We start from the raw sequence: 18,270 nt of genomic DNA, 5'->3' as shown, positions 1-18,270 counted from the left end.
CCACTGAGATCTCAGTGTCTGTATTACCACTCTGCATAGCTTTCCTTGACACTTTGCATTACCTGCCCTGCATTTTCCCAGCAGTATTATCCCAAACAGCAAGGAGTGCTTGCCTTCCTTAGTAACTTCCTTCTTCACAATCCAAAATCCGAATGCTATTAAAATTTACCTGTAATTTCCAAATATACTGGTTAAGGTAAAGAACTACAAGTAAGGATTATTAACCTACCTCTTGACAGTTAGCTTCAAGTAGCATACAGGGGGGGACACATTTGAAATCAATTCAGGAAAGGAAGTCTCTGCACAGACCCTTCTCTAAGTGTAACTAACAGTCAGATGTCTAACTAACATAATTCTTGAGACTGATCTATGAAGAAGAGATAACACACCTTTCTGTTTTAAGATATCTATAGCTCAAGCAGAACAGTTCTGATGATTTGCAGTTGCAGTTTTACATTCTGTTTATCACCAAAGGTAAATAACAACACAGAATTTCTGATCTACACATCTGAAGAGAAAAGATTATTTAGACAAAAAGTGGATTTTTCTTCCCACTATAAAGGTAAACATATCAAGGCGTCTTGCTGCAGCTCGTAATCTGATAATAATTTGGCAAGGAAGATGTAATATTTTCATATGAATAAAATCCACAGATTTTGTCCACATATTTCAACTTTTGTACTTCAAAATCAGATAAGCAAATCCTTGGCCAAGTTTGGTTAAAAATACTCTCTAGCCTCCATTCACATATTCACATTTATTCAGAGGGGAAAAAAAAAAAAAAAGGCAGAAAACTGAACTAGAACTGGAAATGCATTTCTTAGGTTTTAGCAATACCTGTAAGTTCTACAGCTATGACAAGTAAGTGAAGAAACGTTGGGTTTGCTTTTGGTGTTTCTCCAATCCTACAGTTGATACAAGAAAAATTCTAGAAAGATCCAAGGACCAGGTTAATGCAGACATTAGTTTTCATTCAACTGTCTATACATAACCTATCAGTAATCTAAACTGAGATCAATCATGAATTGTCACAGATGCTCAGCTTTTTTTTTTCTCAAGAGACCAAATGAGCTCCTACTCTGTGCAGGTCCTGAGCTTCTGTCAGATAGTATAAAGCTGAGAAAAAATTTCTGAAGACTTTCTGCCGTGGGAAAATCCCACACATTTTTCATGCACATCTAACAGCTATTTTTAATACACTCATGTTATCCACACCATTATACTTACGAGTCTCCAAAGCACTTTATTTCACTGTACTATTTTTGGAAGTCTCTAATCCATGAGTAAAAGCCAACACTGAGCTGCTAAGTAGAATGCAAATCATTAATCTAAGAGAACCTTGTTAACAAAGGTGAGAGGGGGAATGAGTGGAAATAAAAGTTAAAAAGAAACAGTTCTAGGTTTTGTCTCTGCATAGACTGGAGGTATTTGCAAAGCACTATGAATAATATGTTTCCAACATCATAATAAGAAGTGGCTAATTTTTGATGTAATAGTAAATTCTAAAGTAATTTGTTATAACTTACAAGGTGAAACAGAACTTCAGACGTTAGAAACAAGCAGACATACCCAAGAGATATGACCAAATTTTACAAGATTGCAACAATGGAATTAGTGACTTTAGATCTGCAATAATAAAATAGTATACATGGCTGCAGTTCCTGATATGGGAAACAAACTAAATTCTTACTTCATAAATGTCAGAATGCAACATAAAGAGTCAACAGTCAAATGATAAACATTTTTCACCGAAGTGCATCATAAAAAGGCAACTGTTTCAAACAGCTAGGGTATGTTAGGCAGACAGTGACTACACGCATTTACTGAGGGTCGTTAAGAAATTTTTATTTCTACAGTACTTAAAGTTTTAATAAATTTCTCTAATAATAAATTGATTTTTAATTAGTGCATTGCCAAATTACTTTAAAGGAATTTCAATTAATTCCTTATGAGACATTTAATTTTAAAAGGAATTACATACTTTTTTTTTATTATTTTTTTTTTTTTTAGGAAATCCTTATCCACTCAATCTGAAAAGCTGGACTTCAGAGTAGATACAACATCATCTTCCTAGAGATGCTGCGCCTTTCCAAGTTCCAGTTTACTTCTATTTTTTATAATGCATACACCTTTAGATGTTACAACCTTTAAGTCACTTTCATCAGAGCACAGATACTGAAAAAGGTCAGTGGACATGTTACACTTCTTCGTATGAACGGTGTGTTTGAAGATGAAAGATTTTCTTTTAAAAAAACAAAAGGTGACTAGGATTTTCCAGTAATGTACTTTGCCTTTGAACTGCAAAGCATCAGAAGGCATCTTGTAAAATAACTCTTATCCTTGAGTCCCCTGCCCCACAGAGACATATACACACATTGCCACACAGCTGACACACATATCAGCTCTGCCATCTGTAAATCTAATATTGTAATTCTCCAAAATTATAAAATGCATTTGCTTAAATGTTTGCTATTCTTTTTCATTTCACTTCCTAGGTTTCAATTATATCAACACTGTGATACAAGAACCTCCAAATCAGATTTTCTAGAAAGGTACAGTGGTGAATAAATCGCGGTGAGCAATGCCTGTTTGAGAATATATGTATTTCTGAATTCAGGACCACATCAAATGCCTGATTGGGTCACACTAGGTCAGTGCAGCCTGCTAGCATGTCTCCAGCAGGGTCAAGAGAAGATGTTATCTTGGCACATTAGCCTGGGAAATTTTTGAAGGTCCGTTCACTTCATATATTCATGCATTCACTTCACAATCCTAAGGACATTTAAGCTGGCATTCTTGCTTGCTCTTTTAGTACTAATTTATGGATGTCCTGTACAAGAATTTTTGAAGTTGTTCTTTGAAATTACAGATACTGCCTGTTCCCAAAAAACATGCAGCAAATTCCTTCTTTTACCTACTTCTAATCAACCTTCTTCTAAATACCTCAGACACCACACTTTCATTTCTATGGGTTGGTTGGATATTGTTTCTGCTTCCACTGTATTTTTGCACTACTCCATAATTTTGTACCCCTCAGACATGATCCCCACACCTGCCTCTGCTACCTCTTCTAGAAAACGGAGAAGTCTCAGCCTTTTCAGTCTCTTCTCATGCAGCAGCTGTTCCATCCGCTTTAGCTGCCATTGTCTGCACCTAACCTAACTCAATTGTGTCTTCTTGAGATGTGTATCAGACTGCATTCTAGTATGCAAGATAAAGGTGCACTAAGGTTTAAACCATATACAATAATCATCTCCTTTCCTTTATTTCCTCAGGTGGAATTATTCATAAATTTAAAACTAGTTCTTTTACATTAAAAGAGAAAATAGATTCTCCTTGTAATTTTTCTACTGAATCTAAAATCTTCTTTAGTGTTTATAAAATGCATTAAATATTAACCCTAAACTATTCGGATACATAGTAGCAAACTGACATTTAAGCACCCTGTTTTAATAGTTACAATGTAATTGCTGAGAATTAGCTACTAGATTGTTAAATTCTCCTCAAATTTATTAAGCAAAATACACTACTGCAATCACTACCTTCACCAAATCATTCATTATATGTATACATGAGCTGAAATAAGCCTTCAGTACTCTTCTTTATAAACAAACAACTCATCACCAAAAATGATAATTTTCCCAGTCCTGAAACTATGTTTTTTAGTTCCCTGCACTTCCTCCAGTTTCTCAACACACTTTTTAGAACAAGAAAACAAGACTAAGTTTGCACTGCATTATTAGCCTCACCAGGCCCATATAAGTAGGGTTTATTTGACTTTCTACACACATTAATTCTATCCTTGCTTTTTAATCAAAAGATAATGTTAGACCCTACTGACTTGAACGATCAGAAGGAACCTTTTCCCAAAAAAGTTTTATTTTTTCAATCATTACATTTAAAGATACTACTCTCTATTCTGAATCATGTTTTCCATTTTCAGATCTTTGACCTTGAATTGTTGCTGCTGAAATCTGTGCTGTTTCACTAGAACAGGAGACCAAATGACTGTTTCTCTCTCCAATCCAGACATGACCTGCCAATGCTCTCAGCAGTTATTTTATAGATTTTTCTAAAGCATATGTGAAATTCCTGTAGGAAAACAAAATTACCCAGGTGAAACTCTCCTGGAAATGTCCATATGTAATTAACTCTCACAGCCAAAATAAATTTAATATCACTCTTCCTTGTTGTTCGTTCCTTCTTCACTACTGCATGTGCCAAAAGAAAATCAACAGTAGTGAAGCCTCCCTCTCATCCATATGCTGCTAAACTGGAAAGCACACAGAGCTTGAAAAATACATAGCAATTTAAAGACTGGCTTCTTAAGAACAAACTAGAACAAAACTATCCAGGTCCATTTCATAGATGTGTTATGTATTGTGAAATTCTGTTATGTGCTATTACTCTGTACAAGAAGACCATGTCTAAAGTGCTCTTTCCAGTCATGCCCCCAAATTTCTTCAAAACTGAAATTAACGTTTGCATTCAACATGCATGAGTAAGTTAAAATTTGAACTTTTATCAATATATGCTGTTCAAATACACAACATGAACTCTTCACTCATCAACTGGTATTATAAATCTGCACTCCTTTTCCTCATAATATGTACATTAATCTTGTATAACTCAGCTAAAAGCACAGAAACAATTTGTACACAACTTTATAATTATACGTCTTTTACAGTAATTCAAAGCAAGATGCAATTTTACCTTGACATTCCTACCTTTAGAAGAAGGAAGTAGTCAAATTAATTTAGTTTGCACAACTCCCCCCCCCCAAAAAAAAACCAAAAAAAAAACCGTGTTTTATTAAAACTTTTAAAATATTAAATAATAAAAACCTAGTCAAGGAACTACTCTGAATAAATATAACTTTAGCCAGACACTATATAAGACAGAAAGATCATATACAATTCTGGGGGGAGGTGGTCTCCTTAAAGATAGGGTGGAAACTAACGTGAATAGGGATCTCCCTATATAGTCCCAGATTTTTATAATTTGCTAAAAAATAGCCCACACTGGAATTTACTGCCAGTTCTGACAAGAGAATATTAGTTACCCACACAGCTTTATCTGCCAGTGGTCATTACTGATGCTGAAGGGAACTGCACACAGGAAGATAAGTTACTCGTACTGAAGTTTCTTCGGAAATACTTTCTGTTAACAGTTGACATTAGTCTAAATAATGTGGTTTTGTCCAACTCAGCCCATTAAAATATAGCTCCCTTACTTACATTTCTTAGTGTTTGGAAAAACTGGGGACTCTCAATTTCCTGACTCTGGTTTTACATGCTCAAGAAAATCAAGATGTATGACTTTCATACTTGGGAAAACTTCAATGCCCCTACACTGCGCCACAGTATATGTTGTCAGGGCTTAAAGGCTTGCAACTCAGCTCTATTTACTGCTCTGCTTTTGGGAAGCAGGGACCTGAATCAACAACAGCTGTGGAGCAGACATGGAAGTGATCTTCAGTGTTGCAGAGATAAACTTACAAAAATGTCCAGGGAAAACATTCTGAAGTTTTTCTTCAGTTTACTCTGTAGTTCAAAGCGTTGATAAACTATAATTCTGATTCTACACTTAAAAAAATACAGATCTTTTGCTCATATTAAAAATTGAGATGTTTTGTTATGGACAAATATAGAGATAATCCAAAAACCTTAAAAAATATGTGCATTGGAAAGCTATATTCCTCAAGCAGTTCTCAATTTTGCTTTAAAACTTGGTAATTTAAAGCAAGCTAAACAGATATACCAGTAACTATAGCTACTCTTAGAATTAAATCATTCAGATTTGTTTTAATGTAAAGACTTGAAAAATAAGGGTTGTATAAGTCCTGGCTTATGCAGACATCCATATTAACTATAGTTTCTGTGACGAAGTCAGTATATTTGGAATGACCACACAGTGTTTTGACTTCCCCTGATTCTCCATCTCAACTATCATATTTCAGAGCCTTCACTTTGCTGCAGAGTAAAATGACTGCATCTAGAATATTTTGGCATAACTAGCTGTCCCACTAGGATTAAAACTTTTGAGAACTGGTGGGTGATTTACTTGTTATATTTTAATATATTTAACGAGTGCAGTATAAAATTACTGTTGCAATACTATATACCCATTTTCATAAAATCAACTGGAAAATGTCCTCAATTTGAACTGTAGAGAACATATAAAAATTCCTTAAAAAAGAATATAAAACAAATTTGAAAGCTTGTCTTTTTTTTTTTTTCCCATACTAAAACTCTCCTGCATTAATTACCATTATTAAAAGAAACCATTATTAAAAGAAACAGCAAGGCAAACAAAGGGCTATATTTTACAAAAAAATGGATGCTACCAGTACTAAAACATTAAGATGGGAGATACTGAAAATTTCCCAATAAAGAACAGAATTTATCTTTGGAATTCACAGTTCTTTCTGCTGCCCATAGCTGAAAGCAATAACTGAAAGTCTCTTTAAAGATGTCGGAGTTTACATCCATTATGACAGAAAATTGTCCTAGTTACCAAAGGCATACATCCAAAAAAATAAATCATTTCCATGTTGGGCTTTCCTACATATGGCGTTTATGAAGATATTCCGGAATAGGGAGCAGGTTTTAGTGTAAACTACGAATGCCCAGTTGCAAGACTCACTATAAGATAATTATTTTCTGTAAGATAATTACTTTGGAAGATCTACTTAAATTAGTTCAGTGTTGCAGAGAAGTACATAGAAACAAAAATTTCAATGTGAACTGCATGAATGTGTTTCAGCTTGTTGAAGAACATAAAAAAAAATTGAAGGGGAAGAATGGGATTAGCAGGGAGAAAAACAGGTGTTCTTTAAAAAAGAAAAAAACAAAATGAAGAAACGAAATTGAAAAGAAAAAAAAAAAAGGAAAAATAGCCACCTTATGTTTGATGTCACTAATACTAAACTACTGTTGTTAAATTCTATTTAAACAAGAATTTGTCTCAAGGAACTCAATGTTAAAAGTAATCACTGTCCTGTCAGCACTAAGTTTTAGCCCTTTCTCATGTGGTCTAGAGAAAACTGTGAAGACTTTTCTGGCAGACAGCATGATGCTAACTGACACATATGCATCAGGAGCCAGAGAGCGAACTAAGCATTATCCTTGTTCAAACAATTGTGAATAGGGAAGCAATATATACCAGTTATGATTAGTATTTCTGCTTGCCTTTCTTAATCAGCTGCATCCACTTCTGAATGAAGTAAGAATTATGGCTTCTCTTCTAAAACAGTGTATCAAAAGAAGCAGTAAAAGAAAATTGTCAGAACAGGAGCTATGTAACCAAGTATGAAATAAAAGAATTAAACAGACAAAACTACAGAAATGCAGCAGAGAATTTGGAAAAGCTAGTGATCAGGACTTTCTCAGGGTGGAGAAGGAACAGGATGTGTGCTCTGAGAATCTATTTGATTACTAAAAAGTTGGATGCAGAATATCTGCAGAAAATTATCTGATTTTATTAATATATAGTTTAAAATTTAAAAAATTAGCATACCAGGAAAGACCAGGAAGAACCATTTTAAAAGCATCTTGTATTTTATATATTTCTTTGAGCTCAGTGATTAACTTGACAGCTTATCATTAAAGAGTTATCATAGTTTACTGTATTCCAGAATTTGAAAACAATCTGTTACTTTAAGAGTCTTACGGCCAACTGTGATACTACTAATTTTTCAGTAGATGTAAAGAATTGCCTTAACACTGTTGTCATCTACACCATTGTGATTAAGGCAGCCAATGATAAACATTGTGAACCAGTAGACTGTTCTTCTACAAACAAGAACGTTGGTAAGCAAACATCTTTCTTCAGTGAATTCTGCAACATCCTTTTCAGAGCACACAGAAGCTACAAAGACCAAACACAAATTAAGCCAAGTAAAAGAAAAAAAAATCATATTCACTGAGATTTTTCACTTCTTATACGTAAAAGTAACACTTTGTTTTACTAACAGTAAAAGAGAAAAGAGCAAAGGTAGTTTTGCCACCTTTCAATTTTGTTTACTTTGCTCCATCAAACATAAGCTTAGTTTCACAACTAACAGTAGGAATAAAATCTTGGTCACACACATAAGGGGCATGATGAACTCATCCATTCCACCAGGGAATGATTTTTTTGTCGTTTCAATCCTGTATCCCTTTTTGAGAGGTGGCCATAGGACACTTTATCAGCCTGTGCCAACACATTTCAGTCTGGGGTCTTTCACAATCATGGGGAAAAACAAAGATGTCTCACTACCTCCCACAGCTGTAAAGGTAGTATGTAAAGAGAAAAGAAGTACTAAGGACTACCACTGGGAACGTCTTCAAATGCATGAAGTGGGCTTGCTGCTTGTATCCCATTCACAGGGATTTCACAGTGAGACTGAAAAGTATGAATTCCTTACCCATTTGCAATTACCCTGCAAAGAATACACAGCAGTGGCAACGTCAGAATATATCTTCTCTTCAGTGGTAACTTTGTGCTAGCACCAAAAAATGATTAAAAAAAAAAAAAAAAAGGAAAGCATAGCCTTTCCATAGCTACAAAGAGGAAAAACACACACACACACACAAAAAGAAGAGGAAAAAAAAGGACAAAACTTTTTTCGCCTTTGTCTCACCTTGTTTGTCCTCTCCACACTAAAGGAAATAACAGTCCTGGCAACTGCTTGTGAGAAGTAGTTCAATAAGAACCCTGGACAACAGTAGGGTCTGAGACCCTTTGACAAAGAGCTATACAAGTTCTGCAAGAGTGAAGGACAGACCAACTCCGGCACAGCAGGAACTTCTCTTGAAGTCCTCAAGAATTCCAGGAGAAAAGCTACCCATGCAAGAAGACACATTTTTCTGTGTGTCTGCACTCAGAAGGCTTGCTTAACCTGTGTGATTTCTGACCCCATAAAATAACTATGTCTGTGGAAATTTACCATATCTTCAAAACAAAGCACAGTGTAAAAGAGTAAAATATTATTGTGACTCTAAAAGAGATCCTCTTTTAGACTGGCAAAACAAAAAAAAACATTTATTTAGAACTCACAGCATTAATGCAATATTATGTGGAGCCATATAAATATATATATGGCACACTGTTCATTCAGTGTAATGTATACCTTTTGTATAGACAAGTGTTTATGCAACTTTTAACCCTATGCATTTTAATTGGTTGTACAATCAAAATCTCTCTCTAATCTCATAGATTAAGAGATAGAGAAACACAGTTTACTTTTTTCAATACTATACTGCAAAAGGAATGATAGTATCAAATCTGATTACAATACAGGAGACATTGCATTGACATCTTGCTATCACAAGTCTCTTCAGTTTGTGTTAGATGTACCACAAACATTTAGATGAAAATAAAACCAAGGAAGTGTAAGTGAACAAAAAATTGCATTAGATTTTTCTCTCCCATATTAAATCCAGTTCTTTCTATAAATCCTTGAAAAGAAAAGGAACACAGGAAAGGATGCATGAAGCTGAAAAATCAGTTTCAATTGTAAAGTTCACCTTGTAAGAAAGGATTATGTTAGTTTATATAAAATTGTGGAAATTCGTACAATTTCTCAGTCACACCTTTTATTAGTAATAAGCAGAACATAAAGGCAATGCCAAGCCTTTTCTCATTAAATCAGAGCTGGCCAGATTAGATAAAGCCTACCTATTTAAAGTGATAGCTTCACATTCAGCTGATACATTTAAGAGTTCACTCCCTTCCTTCATTTCATAGCACCACTACCCACAGGCAAAAGCTATTTACAGCACAACAATGGTAAAGACCAACAGAAATCGAGTTTTCAAAATTCTAAAAAAGTCCATAGTATTTTAAAATGATCATGTGAAAAACTGCACTTCTGTCTAGTTCAGCTCTCTCCTTAAGAAAATACATAAACAGTAAAACCAGTGACCTTGTCTATCACTTCTTAGCATTTTATTCTCTATTCTGGAATGTCTTAATAGATACTCTGATCTAAAATCTTGGCTGGTACATAGAAGAAATGAGCTTGTCTGAGGGCATTTTATTTCTTTTAAACCAAAAAATAGTTGATAAAATTATTCCATTATACCGCAGTTCAAAAATTCTAGCAGTACTTCTCTAGTTTTTCTTAACTGAATCTTTCCAATGTTGTTTTTTTTTAATCTTCCTATATTTTTGTAAGTATTTTTAAATTGTCATTTTCTTTAATCTATTGGCTAATAACAAGAAGATACAGTAGATACTAAGTAATAACCATATGTTATACTGCAACATTATAAATCCCACCAGGAAGATAATATAACGTATCTTTGTTTGGCTACAATCTATTCTTGTAACTGTGCATAGTAATACCTAAAAACTACAATGACAAATACACAAAATCCTAAAGGATTAGTTTATGAGAGTAGGAACAGAACACAGCACAAAACTCAGCTGATTTGTGCATTTGTGAGAGATGATCAGTGGTATTTAAAGGGCAGTGTTTCCAACTTATATTAACAGCACTCCTGATATATTAACTATTAATATAACCACACAAAACTATTAACAATCATTTGACAGTATGGTATAAATCAGTGTTTAAAAGAAACAGAAAAAAAAAAAAAAGTCAATTAATCTGTTGTTATGAAGAGACCTTTTCATTGCTCTCCAGTGAGGTGACTTGAGTCTACTAGTCCTGGAGCTTACTACTCCTGTAAAGAATATGATTATAAAGAACCTAACAATTAGTGTGAAAACACTACTTATCCACTATTAACATATTTTTCTTTTCTTTTTCTTAGTTTCCTTTAAGACTGCATTTTACTGTCCAGGTTGGTTTCACTGAGTGTAACCCCCACAAAAAGATGACCTTTGTGCATCTTACAACCTTTATTCTGCATGTGACACTCCACGGAAACTAGCAACTCTATGAAGTCCACCTAGCCCTAGCCAGCAACAGCTAATAGCTGATTTCTGGTTTCTTTCATGTTATCTGAAATAAAAAAAGAACTGTACGTTGATTACAGCAGTTTAAAAACTGTACTGGGACATCAGCCAATTTTGAAGTAATCATCTCCATACTAACCTTCAAAATAAACTACCCTCCTTCCCCACAGAGAGGAATGATGAAAGAGGAGAGTTTCTGTTTAATGTAACATGATTACAGAAATTTTTTCTCTTATGAGAATTCTGGGGTTTGACTATTTTTTTTTACAAACTGATACCTGACTGAGGTTACCAAAACCAAAAAATCATTCCCTACTCACCCACAGGATGTTGGACAGTCCATTATCCAAATCAGAAAAGGTGTACCAGAGTCTAAATATCTATGTTTCCTAAACATAGTATTTACTCTTAAAACATGTGGAATACTACAGCTGCAGAAACATCCAACATATGGGCCCACTTCCCAATTAATTATTCGCTGGCTAAAGTGTTAAAATGTCTTTGGCTTCACCTTAGACACAATCATCCCAGCTGGTCATTATCTATCTGGAAAGGGGCCAGAGAATCTCAGCTGTCAGTACTCAACAAACATGTAGGTTTTGTCTTTTTTTTTTTTTTTTTCTATTTACTTCTCTTTCTTACGAGCTACAGTGAAAAGAACAGTTTTACTACACATGGAAGTGGAAAGATTTGGTATGCCTTTTATCATTGTAATTTAGTATACCAAGAGTGCAGGTGGTATGTGGAGTAATAAGGAATTCTTCAATACGCATTTACTGAGAACTGATTTATCCAATCTCACTGACCCTGTTTTTATTCTTGTACATTCCTACTTAATTCAACTATTCCTTTATTCTGCACAGATGTGTGAAAAAACACAGTGTTCTATAGAAGTCAGAGCTGGAACAAAGTTACTGACTGGTGATGCATCTGCACTGAGGATTCAATAGGAAAATATCCCTCAGTCAAGTGAATGTTAACAGCTTATAGCAGAAGCCAGCTTGTAGTAAACTTCAAGTAAAGGGGTAGAAAGTAAATGACTTTTCTCTTTTGAACAGTACTTCTGCAAGAAGCCACAGGACAGCTGGGAAAAGGAACACATGTAAACAAGGCAGACCTAATGATTTCCTAATCAAAAATAAAATATTATCTTCCCATTAAGAGGTAAACTAATTGACTAGAATCCAAGTTTCCCTTCAGTACAAGTAAACATAGGTGCCTTTGCTCACTCAGTTGTCACACATTTAGGCATTCCAGTAAGTTGTCAGTTCTGCCTGGTTTGTTTGGATACTGTAGTCTGCAACAGCTGTCAGAAATAATACATTAGAACAGCTGTTTTAGCAGTTGCAAAGGGTATGGAATTTTAATTAGACTGGATATTAACTGGGGGGTGGTGTCTTTTTTTTTTTTTCTTCACACCAGATTTAAGAAAGAAATATTCAAAGAATGATAGATGTCTTTAATGGATTTGACCAGTATCTGGTAATCAAGGTTGGGCTTTGTTTTGACTACATAATTTTGTGGTAATGTTCTCCACTATCTGAGTAGAAACCATTAAGAAAAGGAACATTAAGAAGAAAATAGTAAAGGAGTTGCGTAAATAATGCTTTTCAAATATTAGCCGTGATTTAGGACCTCACAGTGTGAGGAGAATCATTTTGAGACCCTTAGTAACCAGCAGCTGAAAACGAAACTGTATATCGTGTCCAATACCCAAGCAAAAACGAATAAGAAGCTTACTTTCTGCATCAGCATAGAGTAGCAAGCACAGGAGCACCACCACTGGCCTGACTACGTGCATCATCCGACAGCTTGGCACCAGCATGCTTTGGCAGCCTTGTTCTCACTGGCTTAAAAGCTACTGCAATTCTGTCCAGTCTGAAATTTCAGATGATTTTCAGAGCCTGTGAAACAGATAAGAAAAAGAGAAAAACAGAGTTAGCAAGAAGAGGGCAGAGCTTTTCTGTTTTGTTTGTTTGGTTTTCTCTACGTATTCACAATTGAGGCAAAATTATTTTAAAACACAAAAGGGCAAGGGGAAAGAAAAGAAAACAGAATTTATATCAGGCCAGTGGCATACACCAGAAGATTCAGGGTACAGTATATCATAGTACTTTTTCAACATGTTTCTCAGTACTCCTTTTCTACAATAATCAAGCATCTGTCACACCCTGGATCTTTTTTTTGTATTCAACAGCACCTTCCAAATCACAGGAACTCTCATTGTTAATGAAGTGTATTACATCACTAGAATACTCATGTTGCAAGAAGGCAATCAAAGTGGATGCAATTTCCAGAATAAGAAGTCGACTGGGAACTGATGAATAACACAACAAAATTTGCCTTATAAGGTGTTCTTAAAGCTAGACATCAACTGATAGCATTTTGCACATATTGCCCCAAATTGAACTGAGAAGTAACAGAAATTAAATAATATAAAAATGTTTTTGCTTCTCACAGGAAATAGTGGAGATATGCCCAAATAACCTGATGTTGTAACTAAAATAACACTAAAATGTAGTTTTACTTTTCTAACGGTCTGCAACATATAAAACAATTTGATATTATCTTTTTCATTACCACAAGAGTGTTTTCCATGCAGTGAAGATGAAAACCAAAAGGGCAGATTAAAAAATATACTAATTACCATTCCACTAGATAGATCTTACAGATTTGTGGGTGCTATAAAGAGCCCATTTTACAGTACAGTGCAATGCTCCAAGAATCTACTCAACAAAGAAAAGACAAGAGCAGCTGGTAGAAATCTATAGCTGTTATGAATCTCTTTTGTAAAACTATCTTTCGAATCAGCTACTGTCATCAAAAAATACAAACCTAAGAAATCTTCACAGGCAAAGTGCTGAAGGCACCAGCTCCCCACTTTCATCACTACCATCTTAATGTCAGCGTTTCAAATGACAGCAAAGTGTACAAGAAATCAGTCCCATTGGACTCAATTTGTGTCTGTACAAGGGTATCAGAGCCAACTACTACATAATGATTCTAATGCTATTACCAAGATGGAGATGTATGAAATATGTTTTCAAGGAAGAGGTGATTTTGCTTATTCTAAGCTGTAGGAGTTATAAGGGAGCCCTGAACTATTTCCAAAAGCTCACATGTGGACAAAACTTTACCTTTTATTGGCAAGCACAAACGTGGCAGAAATGTGATGGGTGAGATTTGCATCTTAACCATAAACCGCTACCTTTAGAAGGGGAGAAAGTGGGGAGGAAATAACACTGATAATTAATAAGGAGAGCAGAGGAGAGGGGGAAAAAAAAAAAGGTGAGCATGAAGGTGCTTGTTTTACATAACTGTTTTTAAGGGGGCACTTGAGATTATTCACACCTTCCAAACACTTCCACAAAAATACTAAATGTGGCATCTAACAGAGAAAGTATTACTATATACTTGGGAAAAAAGGGGAGTTTTAAAAAATTGCATGATCCTGATGCATGAACATGCATTTATCCTCTACAAACTCTCTGCAAATGAAAGGATGGATCACAATTCCCACCAAAGAAATGGCAGAGAAGAAAAATGAGCTTTTCTCTTTTGTTATTAAAAACCGCATTCCATTCTCTCACTCTACTGCATACACAAGCAGTTAGCAATACCGCACTTATTCTCTGCTTTGAAGGTGATACGCATTATCACTCAGATCATAAAAAACAAAGTTCTCAGTACTTTTTTTTTTTTTTCCTGGTTCTGAGTGTCATGGTTTAAGGTAACCTAATTAAGCACACTAAGATTTCCAGGAGACCCTTTGCCTGTTGTTTTCTCTCTTCACCTGTTTATGGCTCCATAGCCATCTTCTAGTATTTTAGGTCAAGTAAGCAGAAGTACTTGAATAAAGACAGCAGGTGGGTCCTTTTCCATTCAGGTGACTTGAAGGTACACTGCTAGTGGAGGCACACAGATGATGGGCTGGTAATACAATAGAGAAGAAAGCGAAGGGACAGTCACGGTTCTCTACAAAAGTTTACCTCAGCTTTGCCTACAAAAAACTTCAACCAATGACTCTGTTAGTGTACCAGCCTTGAGACTGACAACCATCTGGTATTTGCCTTATTTGTGAGAACTAACATGGAGATGCAATTTTGCACAAGGACCAAATGGAATTATCATCCAAGTATTAACTTCCAAATCAAGCAACCTTCATAATGTTAATCTAATGCATTAGTCATGCTTAAATTGGCTAGTTTCTTCCATTTTGTATTTCCTCTTGATGATGATTCGTTACATCTGGAGTGTGGTGCCAGAGACAGTGAAAAAACATGTCATTTGCAGCACCAGGATATACTAGCCTCTTCCTCGAAGGGCCAGTGTCTGTACCACAGAATGAGACCAGAGTATGACACTTTTGTAGCAGTCCCTGTTTAGCCATTCCCATACAGCCAGTGCAGGAAGATGGGCTTCCCCTTGGGAGGAAACTGATCACAACAGATATAGAGATCAAGTTACTAAAAAAAAAAAAAAAACAAATAAACCCAAAAAACCTCTCTTTGTGAAGTTTTAATAAGAGCTGGTTTTAAGTACTGTGTAACTGCTGTATTAAATAATTAGGAATCACTCTTCCAATATCTCGAAAAGAGCTACCTGTGAATAATCTCTCACACAAAAAATATTTGTTTTCATCCCCTGACAAACAGATTGTGAAAAAAAGTGGAAACCAAAGGGCTGAACTATGTTCTATATCTTGAAGGTCTTTTATAATTTAAATTATTCTATCCTATGGTATCTATCATTAGCACATACATAAGTCAGACAATAGATTTCCTCTGATTAGTGGTATCTATCACTACTAGATATAATGGATCATAATAGATATAATAATTATAATGTAATAGATATCAGTAAAAGTGGAGATGTCCAGCTCCCCAAAGTGTTCAATGCAGATGCAAAGGAATTCTCCACAGCTGGGGCATGGCAGATGACAGCACCTGGGAAGGGGCATATGTACCAATTATTTTGAAAAGGATCAACTGGGTGAATGAAATATTTGAACACTGAACTACTTCCGTTCAGTCTGTTTACTTTAGTACCAAAATTAATCTTTTAGACACTAACACAGCACGTGGGAGAAGACGGCCCGTGCTTCAAGGCAGTTATAGAAAATCTTACTCAGAAGCAAATCTTAGAACCAATTAAAAAAAAAAAAAGATAACGAAATACCAATTTTATTTATCTGCTTGCTTTTAGATACCTGCCTGTGCATGTAAATGGTTGATAACGCAGAAATTTTGCACAGCAGGGAAGAGCTCTCATAATACAGACAAAATAGAAGTCATAGCAGATGCAGGTAGCTACATGGAAAAAGGAAAAGTAACTTACAAAGTTCTGGAATACAGGAATGTGAAGATATGAGAGCTCATTTGTGCTGTTACAAAACCAGTATTTAGTTCAACTTTTCTAAACTTTTAAATTATTCAGAGATAGGATTTTAGTTCATAGCCATTTCTGGTCTGCCACAAAGACCTATGGGAAAACAACTAGATAAACCATATTAAAAAAAAAAAAAAACAAAACATTGTTTCACCAAGAAAAAGTGGCAGATGAAGACTGAAAAGAAGATCCTGTTAACATTCAGTTTCTACACTTCATTACTCACACCCACAATCCTAAATAACACCCATTCCCTAGCCCCAGACTTCCAATGCAAGATTTGTAATACATATGCAAGTTAAGAGATAGAAAAAATAAATCTGAAAGGTTATTAGAACCAAGTCAAGGAAGAATTGCGAATATTTCCAATCTTTGTGTATCAACCAAGATCTCTCCTTGAAGAAGAAAATAAACAGATTTCTTGGACAAATTTTGGCTGCAAAACCTGACTGACAGCTGAATCATTACTAAGAAAAACAGGGAGTAAAAAATGCTTGAAATTAATTTTCAGAAGTTGTTTCACCAATATCAATTCTAAAATACCTCTGGGTAAAAGAATGTATTTTAAAATTAATTCACTGTCTTTTCCAAAGTAAAGATGGAAACTGACAGAAGTTTTACATTTAGCTTGCTCTTTCACACGTAAGTTTTCACAGTTGACCTGCTGTAGAATTTCCATTCTTCATTCCACTTTTATTCTTAGAAAAGCCAAAATGCAAACATATGATTAAGGAAAATTTAAAAAACAGATGTGTGGAGTGTTCCAAATCTTAGTCTTATCAGTCCCTGTATAACAACACACTTTAATGCTCCTCTGTCATTCCTGAGTTTCTCTATTACAGTTATTCCAACATGAGTGAGCACCCACCATGGAACAGCAGATTTCTGATCTCAAGCAGGCCTTTGAACTACATCACGATAAAACCACCACTGAGTTACAGTCACTGGTGGAATTTGCTTACATTAAACAACTTGATACATTCAATCTGATTCTACTTTGTCATTCATTTCTTGAACTTTCAGCAAGGATTTTTCTGTTACCATGCAAAACAGAAAATGGATTTTCTGTAACTGAAGACATAAAGGAAATAAACAAATGAAATTAATATAGTGAATAAATCAATTCAATGACAGTAAAGTACATTAAAAAAATCACAGGGTTGTTTTTCTTATCCAGAATGTTGTTAAAAAGTTCATCTTTTTTTACTTACAGAAATACTGATGTTCACACATAATCTTAAACCAGATGCAGAAATACCTGTCTAGCCTGATCTTTATTTAGCTTCACTCACATTCTCAATTATGAACTAAAGTACCAATTTTTAAGTTGCTATGCATCTCAATGCTTAAAAACTCCTGCCATGTTAATCACTTCTGCAGTTTATTAGAACTTATCTTGGTGCAAAATCAATTAACTAGAGCACTCTGTGTTTTTAAACTTGTGCCTCCCAAACAATTGATAGAGAAAAAAGTATTGTGCTGGTAATGGCTGCACTCCTAAGGTGAAAATAGTCTTGCTGGAAGAGAAAAGCATATGGTGCTATCTGCCAATGCATATTAAAGCAATACATCATTGAGAATCTATATGAAGAATTTAAACCATGTTACAAAGCCACAGGTAACAGGCTAAGCAGACAAATGAAACATTTACTAAGACTGACCTCTTGCCTGAAAAACACAAACTCTGCCAGTAACCCTGTCTTGACTCCTGTCACTCAAGAACCCTGTAAATCACTTAGCTATAGTTCCTGTGAAACAGTCCAGGTATTCCAAACTGGGCGGGCAAGCAGGTGGCACACAAGGAGGCAGGGAGGGAGATAGGGAAGGCAGGGAAGGGAAGGCAGGTAGGAAGGAACAGACGAAAAAAACGAAAAAAAAAACAACAGCAGCTAAAGGAAAGGACCTAAAATAAATACCTTGGCTAATCCATGCTATTATACTCTTTCTCCAACCACAAAAGATAAATCCATAATAAGG

General features: G+C 35.1%; 1 protein-coding gene across 38 annotated transcripts in view; it reads right to left on the bottom strand.

The window, feature by feature from the left end:
- PTPRD (protein tyrosine phosphatase receptor type D) overlaps window positions 1-18,270 on the bottom strand; it is a 466,133-nt gene that overhangs the window by 266,667 nt on the left and 181,196 nt on the right. For all 38 annotated transcript variants that reach the window (XM_061365082.1, XM_061365081.1, XM_061365083.1 and 35 more), the window contains exon 2: window positions 12,646-12,809. In XM_061365082.1, the coding sequence (XP_061221066.1) occupies window positions 12,646-12,730 (85 nt within the window). In that variant the 5' untranslated portion in view covers window positions 12,731-12,809. The remainder of the gene's footprint in view (window positions 1-12,645; window positions 12,810-18,270) is intronic.

The sequence above is a fragment of the Neopsephotus bourkii genome, unplaced genomic scaffold, assembly GCF_033783945.1.
Source record: "Neopsephotus bourkii isolate Nb327-2 ecotype Australia unplaced genomic scaffold, CSIRO-AGI_Nbou_v1 NB_1273, whole genome shotgun sequence".
Classification (NCBI taxonomy): Eukaryota; Metazoa; Chordata; class Aves; order Psittaciformes; family Psittacidae; genus Neopsephotus; species Neopsephotus bourkii.
The sequence above is the reverse complement of the archived record's forward strand: the minus strand, read 5'-3'. Positions and strand labels throughout refer to the sequence as shown.